At 36.0% G+C, this 16,635-nt stretch overlaps 1 protein-coding gene across 1 annotated transcript in view; it reads right to left on the reverse strand.

Moving 5' to 3' along the window:
- LOC124722553 (liprin-alpha-1) overlaps window positions 1-16,635 on the reverse strand; it is a 410,311-nt gene that overhangs the window by 69,535 nt on the left and 324,141 nt on the right. The window contains exons 18-20 of the mRNA XM_047247695.1: window positions 15,141-15,304; window positions 10,580-10,760; window positions 1,179-1,342 (exon numbers count right to left, since the gene is read on the reverse strand). Of these exons, the coding sequence (XP_047103651.1) occupies window positions 1,179-1,342; window positions 10,580-10,760; window positions 15,141-15,304 (509 nt within the window). The remainder of the gene's footprint in view (window positions 1-1,178; window positions 1,343-10,579; window positions 10,761-15,140; window positions 15,305-16,635) is intronic.

Raw genomic sequence — 16,635 nt, forward strand, 5'->3', positions numbered from 1 at the left:
CACAAACATCCTTTGTTCAGTTCCAAATGCCACTGAAGCATGATGTGGAGTTAGGGTAGAAGAAACTTTTGAAAGTTAAAGTGTTATTTCAGAATAGCAGAGCATATGTTGGCTTTCAGTTTACTCTTGCCCATTCTGTTCATTTCTACAATCACCATAACAACAGGAAAACAACACTACATTATACAAGATATGCCACAGTCATTCACAAACACAGTTACACATCAGTCACAAGGTGCACAGAGATTATATGAAGACAATGGCAATCCACTTCCACTAGAGTACTGCCACACAATCTGCACAGGGTATCCCACATTGTCACTATGCTCCATCACTGAGCTGTGGATTAATCACACTACAATGTATTTTTGGTTGACAAAACACAAACTATAACAAAAAATCTGTTTCCCATAGCTTTACATCTGCCCTAAGCACATAAGTGGTTGTTACAGTAAATAAATCTCTTATAATGAAAATCTCTTACTTGAGTATTTTAAAATACCTTTATTTGTGAAGAAATTAAGATGTCACGGACTACATATTTGTAGAATGAAAAAATGGTCACAAATGCCACGTACACTTTGCAAATAATAACATCAAGTTGTAGACTGATATCACACTTTCAATTCTCTACCCCCAGTTGTTCCAAAACTGTGTACGTGTACCTGGCCACTTGACTGATTCATTATTGCCATGACGTCATTATAATTACACAAAACAGTGAAATTAAAGCTTCACAATTTCCATGAACTGGATAAATACAACTTAAAGACTATGCTACTAACTCTGTCACACAATGCTGATGATCTGAAGGTAGATAATTTATTTCATCTGACTTATTTTATCAATTTTCTTTTCATTCTGCACTCGCTCAGTTATGACTTCCACATTTTCACAATTCAGCAGTGAGTTTACATTCCAAAGTCATTACAGTCATTCACACCATTTTAATACTATCTGCATATATCAGGCCCCTGTTAAAGAAAAATCTCTTGGGTGCTCATAAAAATAAAATCTTACCAAAGCAGATAGAAGCTGCTGTATGGCACTGTAAGTAAGAGAAAAAGCTGAGCACACATAAATAACAGTATACATGCACATATATGCTGAAAGCGCACATAACTCAACATTTACTCTTTAACACCAAAAATCCTTAAGTTTTAAACTGAGGTACACACTTTTTCTTTTTCCGTCGATCAAAATCACCCTTCTGTCCAAGCCCACCACTGAGGCTTAGGGTATCACCTCCTGAGATGTCAGCATCACCGTAAGCTGCTGACATAGCTGCTGCTTCGGCCACCGGAATGCCCACACCAAGCATTGATGGTTCCTTTGCTTTACCCTATTGAGAAAAAAAAATCTTATCTACTGATTTGTTCATGACATGAACATTCATCACATCAGATAAGCTATGTATTAAAAATTGGGATACAATGCAAAGAACTTTTTTTTACATTAAGAAAATGTACTGAAAATGAATGCAAACTGTGTGTTACATAGAACAGAGTGAAAACTCAGTTTGTACATTCTGTTGTGAATAATGGAAAGTAGCATAACATTTCTTTTAGATTCTCAATTTTCAGTAAACCTTCAATCAATCATGACGAAATAAGCTAATTCCTCAGTACTCAGATATACATCAAACTGACTGGGGATGTTAGGTTAAATAAGGTTAAAATGAGGTATGAAGCCAGTATTATGTTTACATATTTTCAAATGGGCAAACAACTTTTGTATCTAATAAAGGCAACAATCTCAGTGGTAGCTGCCTGTTACAGTGCATCTGTTCTTGATGACTCCAAGTCACCAAGAAAAAATTAGAATGACAACAAACATACTGATAAAATCCCAGTGGAAGCTAGCATGGAAAGAAACATTTGACTTCACTGGAACACAAATGTATAGGTCACATAATGTGTATGACACAAACTAGTAATGTGAGCCTCACTTCCTTTAGTATTCTGGATATCACTAAACTTCACATTTACTGTCCACAATTGTGTGTATGGTTCTGACATTGTGACAGCAGAGGAAGGGTGAAGGAAGATTCTTACCAATTAATTTTTTTTTTTGTTTCTAAGCCTTTATTTGGTAATGCTGCTCTCAAGCATCATAAAATTTCCACCTCATTTCTTGCAATACGTTTGAAGTTTCATGCTTGGATGGACAATGCTGCTTCCAAGCAACATTTAAGCTCTCATAAACAACCATATTATGTTGTCTCTGATGAAAAGTTTCCAAGTACAGTGCATTTTCAGAGTACACCATGCAAGTTATGTTAGCATCAGTTCACAATGTAGCAATTTCTTTTGATTTTTTGGTGCTGTTTTTTCTTTTGCACTGAAAATTTCTTGTAAATGAAAAGAGGAAGTCTTAAAGGTTAGTTATTATACAAATGTGTCAGCTAATTCTTACCAGCGGCATTACAAATGGACTGGTCTTTTCTGGGAAGAAGCAGCCTGACTTTGGCTACAGAATGGAAATCAAATCTAGAATAAGATGAAAAATCCAGAATAAGATGAAAAATCCAGAATAAGATGAAAACAGCAACTCCTGTAGCAGTGAATGACATATGATATGACAGTTTTGATCAGTGACCAGAGGATGGGCCAAAAGGGAAGCTGTAGGATTTGCCCTCAGAGACACATGATGGTAAAATGTAGAATGGTTGCATGCTTTGGACAAAAAAAGAATTTTTTTTAAGGACATTTCGCAAAATGCAACAATTTATGTAGCCACAGGTACAACGTTTTAGTAGTTACATTGAAGCAAACATGCGCTTTTTGTGGGCAATGATATGTACAAGTAACATATTGTATTTTGAAAAATTGCATGTAAAACTGTTCACATGATGATATACATCTAATTCAAGTAACTTAATGCTTTTTATTCACAATATTTTTGCATGTGTCGAATAAAGGGTCAAGAATATAATCAAATGAAGAAAGTAAGAAGAATTATAAAGAAGAAGCTTCAATGCTATGTGGTCTTATTTGTTTAAATTTATTAATAGCATTTTCCATGTTACTTGTCTCTGTTCAGCTATATTTTAGTTGAGCAGTGTAGCCGTGGGCCATGAAGAGTAAGTGCCACTATATTCTAATATTATCCTGGCAGGAAATTAAAGTTTACTACATAACAGAAATTCATGTTAACTGATTCCTCCACTGCTCCTTGGAACAACAGCTTAATAATTGTAAATGAGAAGCACAATAGTATATATGTTCTACTGTAACATACACAATACTGTGCTTTTTATTTATAAGTTATAAACTTATATTTATACACATATATTGATGAAATGGGCAGCTCCAAATAGTGCAATGTCTCTAAGAAAGTGGACAACAATAGCTTCAAAAGATAGCAGACACAGAAATTTGGTGAACATAGTAAGTCTGTACAAATTACAAAAAAATTGCTCAGGGTGAGACAAACAATTATTGATATATACAATTAACTGGATGGGTAGACCATTACAAGTATTTTAATGCCTGTCAAGTGTCCATTACTTTTTTATTAGTTTGAATAAAACTAAAACAGTGAGGCTCTACTCAGACTCAGAAAAGCTCTCGCGTGGCATCAGAGGAATCCCAGTAGAGTGGTTCGGATTATATCTTAAGCAAACAGCAAGTAGAAAGCAGTAAGAAGACACAATTACCAACCTTTCTACTCTGATTATGGAGATACTGCACACAATGTACCACAGAGATCAATATTAAGACTATTATTGATCCTTCTGTAACCAAATGATTTACTGTTAAAAGCAGAATCACTATTAGTACTCTCTCTTCACATAAACCAAGTACTTTCTCTAGTAACAATCGTCAGTTCCATAAGACCAAACCCTTCTAATCCCAAATACTAGTTCAGCATCAAAACCACTGTCTCACCTCACACAAAATGAGCCCTCTAATGAGAGATGCTTTTGAGCAAACCCATACTGATCGTGTGTACTGATTTCCTGATGCAATCACCTGGGTATTGCTTTTCTTATCAGCCTACAGTTATGTATTTGCATTTCACTAAAGACTGGAAAATTTTACAAACAACCTTAAATATAGCTAGGTCAAAATAAATTGCAACATTTGCTACAAATATTGATGGCAATGTGACAATTTTGTACTCATGGTCTGTCTTATTACATTTGTAGAATAAGTTATATTGAGTGGTAGGTCACACTTCAGTTCCTTGTAATATGAAGTTTAATTACGTATTATCATCATTTTGCTTCCATTTCCATTCAAGATGTTTTAAAAGTACATCTCAAATTCACTGACATCATTCTTTCACAGTCTTTGAAGTTTTATAATTTGACAGTTTTTTAAGCTTAACCATTTTTCATCTTTATACCACAAAACTGGAAGTTTCTTATCTCAATGAGAGGAGTGTTTATCTACAAAATTTCATACAATAACCTTAGTTTTATGTTTCAATATATTAATTTTGCAAGTCTGGTTTAGTCTAAATGATGCCAACATACAATTTATTTTGTTTCTTCATATTATATCTTTTGAGCTGTATTCGAACTTCCTGGGAAACAGATATGTAAGTGCCTCACAGTCTTCAATTGAGTAGAAACCTAATTAATAATAATAATAATAATAACATGAAGCAGTCAAAAGTAAAACTGTGATTTTTCTTCTACACTGTTTATAGCCCGAGACATTACATGGACACCAGTAATGATGAAATAAACTCTTAGGGAATGAAATGTCTTCCAGCCCAGTTAGAAATAACATAGTTCAGCATAACATTAGAGCTCAAATCACCTTTATACACCACATGTACAGAGCCTTTCAACGTTTTACATCATGGAGGGAGAGGGCTACCACTTTCTGTTGTATAGTAAGAAGTAGCAAAAAATGTTGATGGCAGTCTTTTTTCTTTAATTTCATCCAGTAATATCACCAGCACCACCATCACTACAAGTTGTATCAAACTGACCCAGAAAGTAGATTTTGTAGGCAATTAAGACGGTATGCATTCACATTAGATTTAATGTCTTTCACTCACTGTCTGCATTTCACCTGATTGGATCATCTTGGCAAGTAATTCCCCACTTTTTTGATGCTGTAAATAGCATAAAGTTTGCTATTGTATTTGTTTGAACAGAACAAAGCAATCACAGCAAACCACATGACAAAAAGATATGGCAATGACTTGTATGTCTGTTAAAAAGCACAACTCATTAAATTCAACAGAATGGTATCAAGTGGAAGCTTCAGAATGCACAGATACACAACTATTATGGGCTGATGTCTATGAAAGTGTTACACAGTCAATCAACTCACTTTTACTAGCAAGCTCTTAAATGTATAAACAGATCAATGTCAAGAAGTAGTGAAGGCATTTTGAACTCTGGATCTTCACCATAAAACCTTCAGGAATAAAGCATCCACCAGATTTTTCAAAGAATGTGATAAATGCACATTCTAGAGCTTTTGACTTTAAATACTGTAGGCTGCGAATTTTTAAAACCCACACAATTAGTAAAATATGAGATTTGTTTTGCATTACATACAGGAGTTCTGTTTCACAAAGAAAAGATAAAAAAGAAGAGGTGTGAGAAGAATAAAAAGGAGGCAAAGATCTCTAATACAAAAAAATTGGGAAAATTGAAATATACAGAAAGAATTTTATTAAAAGTGGACAAACTATGGCACTTTTTTCCTATGTAAGTCAGTTATGTAACTTGCCTCACAGTGTGACATTAGTCCCCCTATTTATACACCCCTAAGTCCAAAATAATATGAACATCTGCTTAATAGCATGTTGGTAAACCTCTGAAACACAATGCGGCAGTGATTCTGCATGGCATGGGTTCCAACAAGTCTTTGGTAGGCTTCCAGAAGTATGTGTCACCACATGTCTACGTACGGGTTACACAGTTCTTATAAATTATTGCCCAGAGGTTTCAGTCCATGAATCTGGCATTTGATAATACCCCAAATGATTTCCATCTGGTTTGAATCAGGCATATTTGGTGGCTGAAATACCAATGTCAGTCCACTATCATGCTTCTGAAATCACTGTAGTACAATTCTGGCTTTATGACATGGATAGTTATCTTGCTGGAAGATGTCATCATTGTTGGGGAAGACATCAAGCATGAAGGGATACAGGTGATCTGCAATAATGTTCACATTGTCCACAGCTATCATAGTGCCTTTAATTACTACTACAGGTCCCACCAAAGGCGAGGTGAATGTTCACCTCAGCACATTACTACCACCATCAGCCTATGTCCGTGGCACAATGCATGTTTTGAGCAGCTGTTCACCTGGATGACAGCAACTCCCAACACAACAGTCACCTGGTGTAACAAGAAATACAACTAATCTGAGCAGGTGACACATTTCCAATCTCGATGATCCCATGTCAACCGAAATTGTAATTAATGGTGTCGATGGGTCAATGTGGGGACGCAGAGTGGTCACCTGCTACCGAGTCCCACGTTTAAAAATGTGCTGCACTTTACACAGTGGGCAAGATTCTGGCCTCTGTGTTCTGTGATGAGGTGTGGATATCCAATACCTTACTGCCTACTCATGGTTTTCCCATCTTTGAACCACTTTCCATACATGCTCATCACCACAGCATGCGAATAGCTGACCATCTCCACCATTTCTGATATGTTCATTCCCAGGTGCCAGGCCACAACAATCTTCTCTTTGTCAAAGTCAATAATTTCACTGGATTACCTCATTTGCAGCCCACATCAACAATATAAAGTTTCCCCATTTTTTCTGCTTCACTTATATATGGTACTTTCCTTATGACATTCTACAACTACAACATCACTAAGTGGCATCCAATCTCACAGTGGTCACTGGTCATAATGTTTTGATACATCAGTGTGTATTAGATACGGGACAACAAACAGTTGAGGAGTAAAAGTAAAAACTCATCAAACAGCAGAGTTATTGAGTCACTGAAAGGCACTGTAAACAAAGGTAGCAAAGCTCTGGATCTTGTTTGTTATGTGCATTTTGACGAATGAACACCTCTTCTACTTCACAAACTTTTATTTCTTAATTTATTTACAGTATAATACTTATAATTCCCTTCTTTGTCATCTTTCAACTATTTTCCTCTCTCCCTATCCTGCAACAAGGCAGATTGTGGTTAAAAGATCAGTAAAACTACTAGTAACATGTACTGAGTCGAAACTGAACTGTGAACTTCACATAAACTATGTCTTCAAGAATATATCTTGGGTGAACTACTTCATGTGGAAATTAACTGGTAAGTCAATAAGGAATATCTTAGTATAGCTTACTTTGGACTTTTTCAGTTATCTTACAAACTGTTACTGTTGGGACACATCTGTCATTCAGTAATGTTCTACTTATAAAGAAAAATGTCCACGTTTGGTCCCAAAGAACACTGCTGTCCTCTATTCACTAAGGTCAAAATATTGAAAGATGTAAATCTCTATCTACATATCACTGATCTATGTTAAAACAGTGTAACAGATTTTGACACTAGAGAGAATACATTTATCATGACACCAGAGACAAAATGAGTTTTAACATTCCTAAACACAGAGTGACAAAACAGTAAACTCTCACAAAGTGAACGGTCTGAATTCTTTTTAATAAACTGTCACATTCTGAGATGACCAAACCTTCAAACAATTTCAAAACTAAGCTGTATAACTGGTTAGTTGACAAAGCATTCTACAGTTTAACATAATTCTTTGATACCTTTAATGTTGAAATTGACTTTTAAGACTCTGATTTTAAAGCTATACAACTAGTTACTATTAAATGTTAAATTTGTACGTGTATTGTGAATACTGATTCTCAATATTGTGAGTGCAACTGTAGTAGACCTACGCTATTACTCTGTGTGAACGGTGACGAATACAGAATCTGAATCGGATACAGTAGGTGTAGTTTTGGTCTGTTGGTTCCCCATAGTCCAGCATTCCATATTTCTCTGAAGAGAGTAGTTATTTTACCTGTATCTATTACAGTGGAACCTCACTTAATGAGCACCTCCCATAACACATAATTTGCACAACGAGCAAAACAAACTGTAAAAAAATTATTTACTTATCAAGTGATGTTTCGCATAATGAGTGATGACGATTTATCCGGCCATCCTGATTTAGGTTTTCCGTGATTTCCCTAAATCACTCCAGGCAAATGCCGGGATGGTTCCTCTGAAAGGGCACGACCGACTTCCTTCCCCATCCTTCCCTAATCCGATGAGACCGATGACCTCGCTGTCTCGTCTCCTTCTCCAAAAACAACAACAACAACTTACTGCAGTCTGGGTTTAGTGCTCTTTCTGCTAACATATTAATGCAGCTTATATCACACATTTTTCTAAACTTGGGATCACACAGTGTTGTTTTGTATGCAAGTTTTAATAACCTTCACAGAAATGTCCCCAAAGATAAAGCCACAAGACAGCAACCGTAAAAGAAATAAAATGACCTTTGAAATGAAATGTAAAATCATTGAAAAATGCAAACATGGTGTGAGCATTGCTGATTTAGTATACACGTACAATTGGTCTACGTCAAATATTTGCACTATCCTCAAGAACAAGGACAAGATTAAAGAGATAGATGCTTCAAAGGGAGTGACAAGAGTATCTAAACAATGGTTTCATATTCTGGGCAATGTCAAAAGGTTGTTCCTTATATGGACAAATGAAATGCAATTGCAAGGTGACACTATTAATGAGAACATCATTTGTGAGAAGGCGAGAATTATTTTTGCAGACCTCGTTAAGAAGACGCCAGGATAATCAGTGGCCGAGAGTGGTGCAAGAAGCTTAAGAGAAGAACCTGTAGCCACAGACTTGTGAAGCACAATGAAGCAGCCAGCTCCAACACAAAGGCAGCAGAGAACTTCATCAGCAACTTCAAGATGCTTGTAGATTCAGATGGTTATGTGCCGCAAAAGGTTTTTAGTTGTAACGAGACAGGTTTATTCTGGAAAAAGATGCCGAAGTGTACCTTTATAACAGCAGAGGAGAATGCATTGCCTGGTCACAAGCCAATGAAAGACCACCTCACACTGCTATTCTGTGCCAATGCAAGCGGTGATTTGAAAATTAAACTGCCGGTTGTTTAGCATTCAGAAACTCCACAAGCCTTCTAGAAATGTACAGTCCAGAAGAGCAGGTTAAGTGGGATGTGGAGGTCCAACAACAAGGCTTGGGTGACACATGATCTTTTATTGTGACTGGATCAATGAAGTGCCTCATCCTTAGATGAAGAAATACTTGCTTCTGACAAATCTGCCACTCCGCATCTCGCTTGTTATGAACAGTGCTCCTGCCGATTCTTCAGGCCTACAAGATCACCTCCTTAAAGAATTTCAATTCATCAAGATCCAATTTCTGCCTCCCAACACCACTCTGCTACTCCAGCCTATGGACCAGCAGATTATATCTAACTTTAAGAATGTCTACACTAAGGCACTCTTTGAGCACTGCTTTGAATTGGCTGAACCCATCTATCTCACTCTCTAAGAGTTTTGGAAATATCACTTCAACATCATTGCCTGCATCAAGATGATTAGAAAGGCATAGGAAGTGGTTACACAAAAATAACTTTCACTTCTGGTTGGAAGAAGCTTTGGCCGGAATGCATTGTCAAATGTGACTCCGAGGCATTTGAGTCAGTACCTGTGAAACCTGTAGTCAACGAGATTGTGCCTTTGGCCAAGAGCCTGGGACTAGAAGTGGATAAGAAAGATATTGATGAACTTTTGGAAAATCACAGCCAAGAAATGACCACCAAAGAGCTTACATAGTTGCAGTGTGTTTCACAGCAGGAAGTTGCGGAGAGGAGTTCTTCAGAGGAGGAGGTGGTGGTAACAACAAAGTAGCAATTTTCTGGAGCAATAAGAGAAATGCTGAAAGCATGGGAATAGGTTGCATTGTACATTGAGAATTATCACCCCTATAAGGCAGTGGCTACACACGCTACAAATTTATTTGATGATACAGCTGTGTCACATTTTCACCAAGTGTTAACGCATCAGCAGAAAAAAATGACTATACATAGCATCATAGTAAAAAAGAATTAGTTACGTGTCATGAATAATACAATACATACTACTGCAGGTGTAATTTTCTTTGAATAAATAACATAAATAAGTTAAAACTTTTAGTACTTTTTCTGCATGGAATATATTATCGCATTTCATATTAATTTTTACGAGATAAACTGTTTCACTTAAAGGTGTTTCGCACTATGATTAAGAATCTGGAACAAATTATGCTCACTATGGGAGGTTCCACTATATATCTTGTAACAACACGTAAACAACACTGGGAAAAAAAGCTAACAGGCTGCAAGACATTTTTTGCAGTAGTCATTGGTTAAACTGTTTTATATAATAAATTGAGTATCATGTGATGACAAAGAAAGAAAAGAACCATGACTTTCAATAAATAATTATCTTTGTTTTTAAATGCTCATACATATCAATTTGACTGTCAGTTACATGAGTAAGCCCTTGGAAGTTTTTGCTATGATTACTTTCTTTCCATAAAAAAAATTATATTGACACAGAAGAAAGCACTAAGATCAAAAGGCAAAATAAGGAATACTGACCTTCTCTTTCTTGCTGAAAAATCTACCGAGGGAAGATTTGATGCCTTTCTTCTTCTGGGCAGCAGCAGCAGCTGCAGCTGACGCACTGACAGGTGTAGTACTGGTAGCATTCTTGTGCAGCGAGTCTTGACTGCTGTGACGAGAAGACAGAGGGGAGGGAGGTGTGGAGTAGCCCCCCGGCCTGCTGGACACACACACTCACTACTCTACATCAGCCATCACCACATAAGCAGCCATGTCACCAATATATACAACTGCCAACTCTGGGGCAGTCCTTCCAAAAATACAAAACAAATAAAGGCAGAACAATATCACATTTCATTCTGGTGCCACATTTATTTAAATTTCTTCGGTTATTGCAAATCAAAGCAAAACGCCAGACCACTAGGGAACTGTGGAAACTGATCAAGATGTAATCTCAAATTACCAGAAGAGCAACTGCAATGGAGTTACATCATTACAGAAAATTTTTAAAATTTATTTATAGTTTAATCCAGTGTTTAATGCCTTTGCTACTGCAAGAATGCAAACAAATTTTGATTCCTACATGTGAGCAACTAGTTATAAAGAACTCAGAAGAACATTCTTTCCTCAACATCAGTGTTTAATCCGCTTTGTATAAATGTTTTGCCGACATTTTAAATTGTAACAAAATATTTCAGAATCTGCATAAAGTGCTTAAAGTCATTTAAGCATATTGTGACAAAGAATCAGTCCAGGTGGTAATGCAGCAAAAATGTTGCAAGATAATCTGATGAGATGAAATGGGAAAATTCCTAGCATTCCTGCAATTCCAGATTATATTCCAATCTGAAGAGATAACAAATGTAGTGTGAGAAACATGAGTAGACAGGTTTTCACGAAATATTGCACATTGTTTAGACTTCACAGATATGGCAAGCATGCACAAAACTAGTGGAAAAGTCACGATACTCACAGCTAAAAGGTAGGAAAAGACTTATGTCCAATAGATATCTGTTGAACACAGAATCAAGAGGCGTCTTATTTTACAAGTAGAGTGACAGTTTTAGAATAAATATCCACTAAACACATGAAATCTTCTTTATTTAAATAAAAACCAAAGAATTACCTAAACATTTGGGCTGAAAATTTCTGGTGCTTTCATTCAAACAGAAAGTATTTTTTAACTATAAGACAGTTCAAGGGGGAAATTTGAGATTATGGAGCTTCTTAACACCCAAATCCCCAGTACAGCCATGGTACATACACAAATAAATTTGTTTATCGAATCAAGATTTGTTTAAATTGAAGTCCTATTGCAACTGTGAGGACAAGGAAACCAACTGTTTGGACTTCACATGTGTGCATGCTCCCATAGCCTTTCATTTGGGTCAAGCAAGATAAGAGCCAAATCAACACCTTTTAAAAATAACTAAATAAATTCTTGGCCATTTCAGTTTTAATGTCTGACAATTCAAATATCAGTTCTGATTTAATGTAACAATAAAATAATATAGTGTTAGTGCATTGGAATGTTAGGATAATGTGTAGCAAACAATATGCACCTAACCCACTTTTGCAACAGTGGTGTCCAGATAATCTGCACTGCACATTTCTGTTCTATTCAGAACAAAGGTAAGAGAGAGAAACTCTGTGCAAAGATCTTTGTTTTAAAAAAATCTATTTCACTGTATATTTTCAAGAAGAGAAGTTTTAGGGTTTAACAACCCACTGACATCAAGGTCATTAAAGAAAGAGCACAAGCTTGGATTGTTTCAAGGAAGGGGAAGGAAATCAGCTGTGCCCTTTCAAAGAAACCATCCTGGCATTTGCCTGGACAGATTTAGGGAAATCATAGAAAACCCAAATCAGGATGGTCTGTCACAAGTTTGAACCATTGTCCTCCTGAATGTGAGTTCAGTGTGCTAAACACTGCACCACCTCACTTGGTACTATAGCATCACAACCAGCATGTAGGATACTCACTGCAATGAGCTTTCAGTAAACTGCTCTATGGCTGCAAGATTGTTTCGATGTCAGAGCTGTGACATAGCTGTGGTGATGGCTCTATCTAGTTTTTCATGCTTCTGAATGCAGAATGAAATCATAGAAACAGTGCAAAAAGTTTCTTTAACTGTAACAATGAAGTAGTCTAAACTACAAAATACAAAGTGATGCAAATGCAAAAGTGATACATGCACAGAGAAAATATTTAGATGTGTGGAAATGGCTATAATTATAAGCATGGTAACTACATTTCAGCAGTGTGTTTATGACAGAAGCCTATTTGTGCAGATATGCTTCAATCATACAGTAGCATGTGATTAAGCAAATGGAAATTTACATTTTCTCATATTCAGTTACTGTAAGGTACGTTTCAAAATCACGATAACAACATCAGAGTTAGTGTCATATTAATTTTTTTTAGCTTTCCTAAGACAGTTTAATAAAAACAGTGATGTAACAAGTCTACTTTTAATTTAAAAGTCTTACTCCTCAAACTTGAAAATTAATTCTGCCACAAATAACTTTACAAGGTAACAAATAAATGCCACAAGTTTAAATTAAAGCTGCAATTCAGTGAGTAAAATGCAAGTAATATGTGTGAAACAGGGATTCAATAACGAAAATCAGATTAGGAGAAATGAATGTAAATACAGTCACTGCATAGTTACAAAGAGGTTCTTAAGAGCCTCCACAAGGAAAATATGATTAGACAGCACTGCATTAAACTAATGCGAAACAAATAATCTTCTATATAAATATTTTACAAATTGTAGCTTTTGTTTTGCTAAGTAACAGTAAAACATATTAACTTTTCTTTGCTAAATATCTGTAAAGCAGATACACAACTGATGGCAGTGAATTACAGCTTTAATATTCCAACATGACTTTCAGACTTATTGTTGTTAATTTGCACAAGCTCTCATAATTTTTAAATAGCCTTTCTAACATGTTACCACATTCACCTTATTCCATACTTCTTAAAATATGGTATACATCACAATTTCTATTTCACGTGGAAGAAACAAGAGATTTATTAAATCTTATGATAAAAACTGAACGCAACTATTCTTTTGACATCTGCTAAGCCAACTGCTTTCAGAAAGGAAAGGAAACTGCTTTCAACAGGAACAGTGAACAAACAATAACATAGCATTTCAAGAAAATTGATTAATACGTTACAATTTATTTACTACTAAATGCAATATGTATAGTTTCTTCACCATATTTCATTAAAGTAAAACATTTTACTGCTTAGTGAGTCACCTAAACTAGTATACATTTTGCCTATCTGTATTTTTTATGGCGTCAGTTGGAAATGTATAAATAAGCTATTGTCCTTGCTATTCAGGATGGTTGAATAGGTACTATTCAGGATAGTCGAACAGACACTTTACCCCTGCATGTAATAGTAGTGTAAATACTTTCCTGTTTGTAACATCAATATTATTAAAAATAAAATACAGTATTTACATATTCTTTACCATGAATGTGTTGAGGTATCAGTACTAAGTGAACAAAACCAATTCAGCTAAAATTATTAGTCTTTAGTTGCACTGTCAACAAAAATCGAAATCTCGTGCGTATGGAAATAATCTTACAGACAATCCAATCAATGGGAGTGAAACACACTATCAAAAAGATTAAGACTGAAAAGTAAATATGAAAAGCTGGACTTAACAGTTTACATTTGTGACAGTTATGTTTAGAATCAAATGCAAATATGGTCTCCTTAGAATGAAAAGGTTTGGAATTCTTCTAAACACTTCCTATTAACTTCAAATGTATACTACTCAGTGGTTTCCGACGTCCTGTATCAACAGAAAAGAGCTGCACACTATGAGGCATCATTTCATAAGACCCTAAAAACTTTTCTCTGTCAGCCCACAGCAATGAAAAATCTACATATGTTAATGAGAACCATAAGAGACCACCTATGAGGCATAATATTTATCATCAGCTTCCTCAATGATTTTAAACCTATGTAACATGAAATATTTAAAGAAGAAAAGTGCTCTCATGAGGTAGCCATGAGATTGTACATTTGACAAGACAGATAACTCGAAAAATGTATTTATTATATGAAAAGCAAGCATATGAAAGATCCAAAAATTATTTTTTCTATTAACTCAAACTCGTGACAGAACTAGCGTTTAGTCCAAAGCTATTACTGTCCCTTACTAAGCCAGTGATTTAACAAGATCAAAAGTATTTATAATTGGCTACTCTAAGAAAGTGTCAATGAAAATTCTAAGTATCAGAAATTTTTTGCACTACTGTATCTCCTTTGATACGAGAGACCAAATACAATTTACAAGAGATGCTACAATAAAAGAACATGCAACTTCTGACACAACAACTAACCTTAGAGCAAGTCCAGGAGATGGCATTGCTACTCCAGAGCCAGTACGCCTGTGACCAAAGAAGGACATCTGTATTGTCAGCACATTAGTTCCACTTGTGTGCTTGTATACTGTGTGCAGTCCATATAGGACCGCAGAAAGTTTATTACTCGTGTGGCAGTTATAGTTCTTTATTTTTTCAGGTCAGTGAATTTGTGACTGACTTGTGTAGTAAATCAGGTTCACGGACTTACCTACGAAGTTCCTCCTGGCTCTGTGCTAGAGCCTGAGCAACACGTTCAAGGCGCAAAGAGCGAGCTGTCAGAGGGCTTGCTGCACCACTTTCTGCTGATCCTGGGACAGGAACGCCAGTAGTGCTGCCAGCATCATCCTGTGACAGTTCTCCAGCCAGCTGCAACTGTAACAAGTTTTGCACCCTCAGTAATGGAATTTTTAATGAAATTATGCTACCAAGGAGTAATAGAATTACATGCAGAGATAGTTAAAGCAATTATGTAACACCACTGTAGAAGGGTGTTCAAGATAATTTCCAGCTGTCCTTTCTTAGTTGGCACTGAAGAAAAACCTCAAGTTATTACAAATTGCCCCTGAATTATTAACAAAAACTACTACGTACACAGTGCTGAAGGTAAATAATAAATGACACAAAAATTTAACATGTTAATGGAAAATCCTTGGAATAGGGGGTGAGGGGGGATGGCATGGCATGGCAAACCACTACTTAACTTGTAACTGAGCACTGAGCAGAGGACTGAACTGATATGCAAATCACAAATTCAACATTGTAACTAAGTTATGATCCCCTTCTGAGCAACAGCATATGAACTGCTACCACGCTTTTACCAAGAACATGCAGTAGGGTGGAAAACATTATTTCACACATTTGTTCCTCTAGAAGGTGAATGTTACTATTGCAAATTTTACCCAATTTCTCCCCCCTAAATGCCTTTAAAGAATATAAAAATTTCAGAGAAGAATCACAGTATGAACATCACTGCCAAACTGTGATAGCAACAATTTTGTCATTTATTTTTCCTCTGGGATGGTCATGTATGTTGTGAGATCCACATTCGATGAACCTGTGCTCACAATGGAGCTGGCAGTTGTTTCTGTGGCCAAATGCTTTTTCTGATACCACATTGACACCTCAGTATAAGGAAGCCATGTTTGTACTTATTCTGCAAACTATATAAAGTCTGTTATGTGTTTTTGTTTGATACTTTACTGTTTGTCTGTTGTGGCATAAATGGGAAACTAATCAGGAATTCTCCTGGGCATGCATGTAAAATTGCTTAACTCCCAATGTGTGTGTGTGTGTGTGTGTGTGTGTGTGTGTGTGTGTGTGTGTTTTTCTATGTACTGGAGCAGTATGTAGCAGTCAGTAATCAGCACACAGATCTTATCTAAGTCGAGCTCACATTGTCTCACACACTAGCACTCTACACACTACATCTGGTCATAATTAATACATGACCATATATGGCTAAAAGCCTTGTAGAGAAAAAGTTGACTTCATTCAAAAAGTTGTCCATTTTAGTATGAATATTATTTTGCTCTGTTCTTATATGCCGAAATTAGTGAGAAATGTTCCATCAATAGTCTTTTTACATTTTGTTTCATTTCTCTGTACGATGTGCAGCAACAATGTGTTTTCTATCATAATATTTATGACCCAGCAGCCAAACAATAGGCACCAGCATCTAGTATCATCCCTGAATATCATCTTTT

The sequence above is a fragment of the Schistocerca piceifrons genome, chromosome X, assembly GCF_021461385.2.
Source record: "Schistocerca piceifrons isolate TAMUIC-IGC-003096 chromosome X, iqSchPice1.1, whole genome shotgun sequence".
NCBI lineage: Eukaryota > Metazoa > Arthropoda > Insecta > Orthoptera > Acrididae > Schistocerca > Schistocerca piceifrons.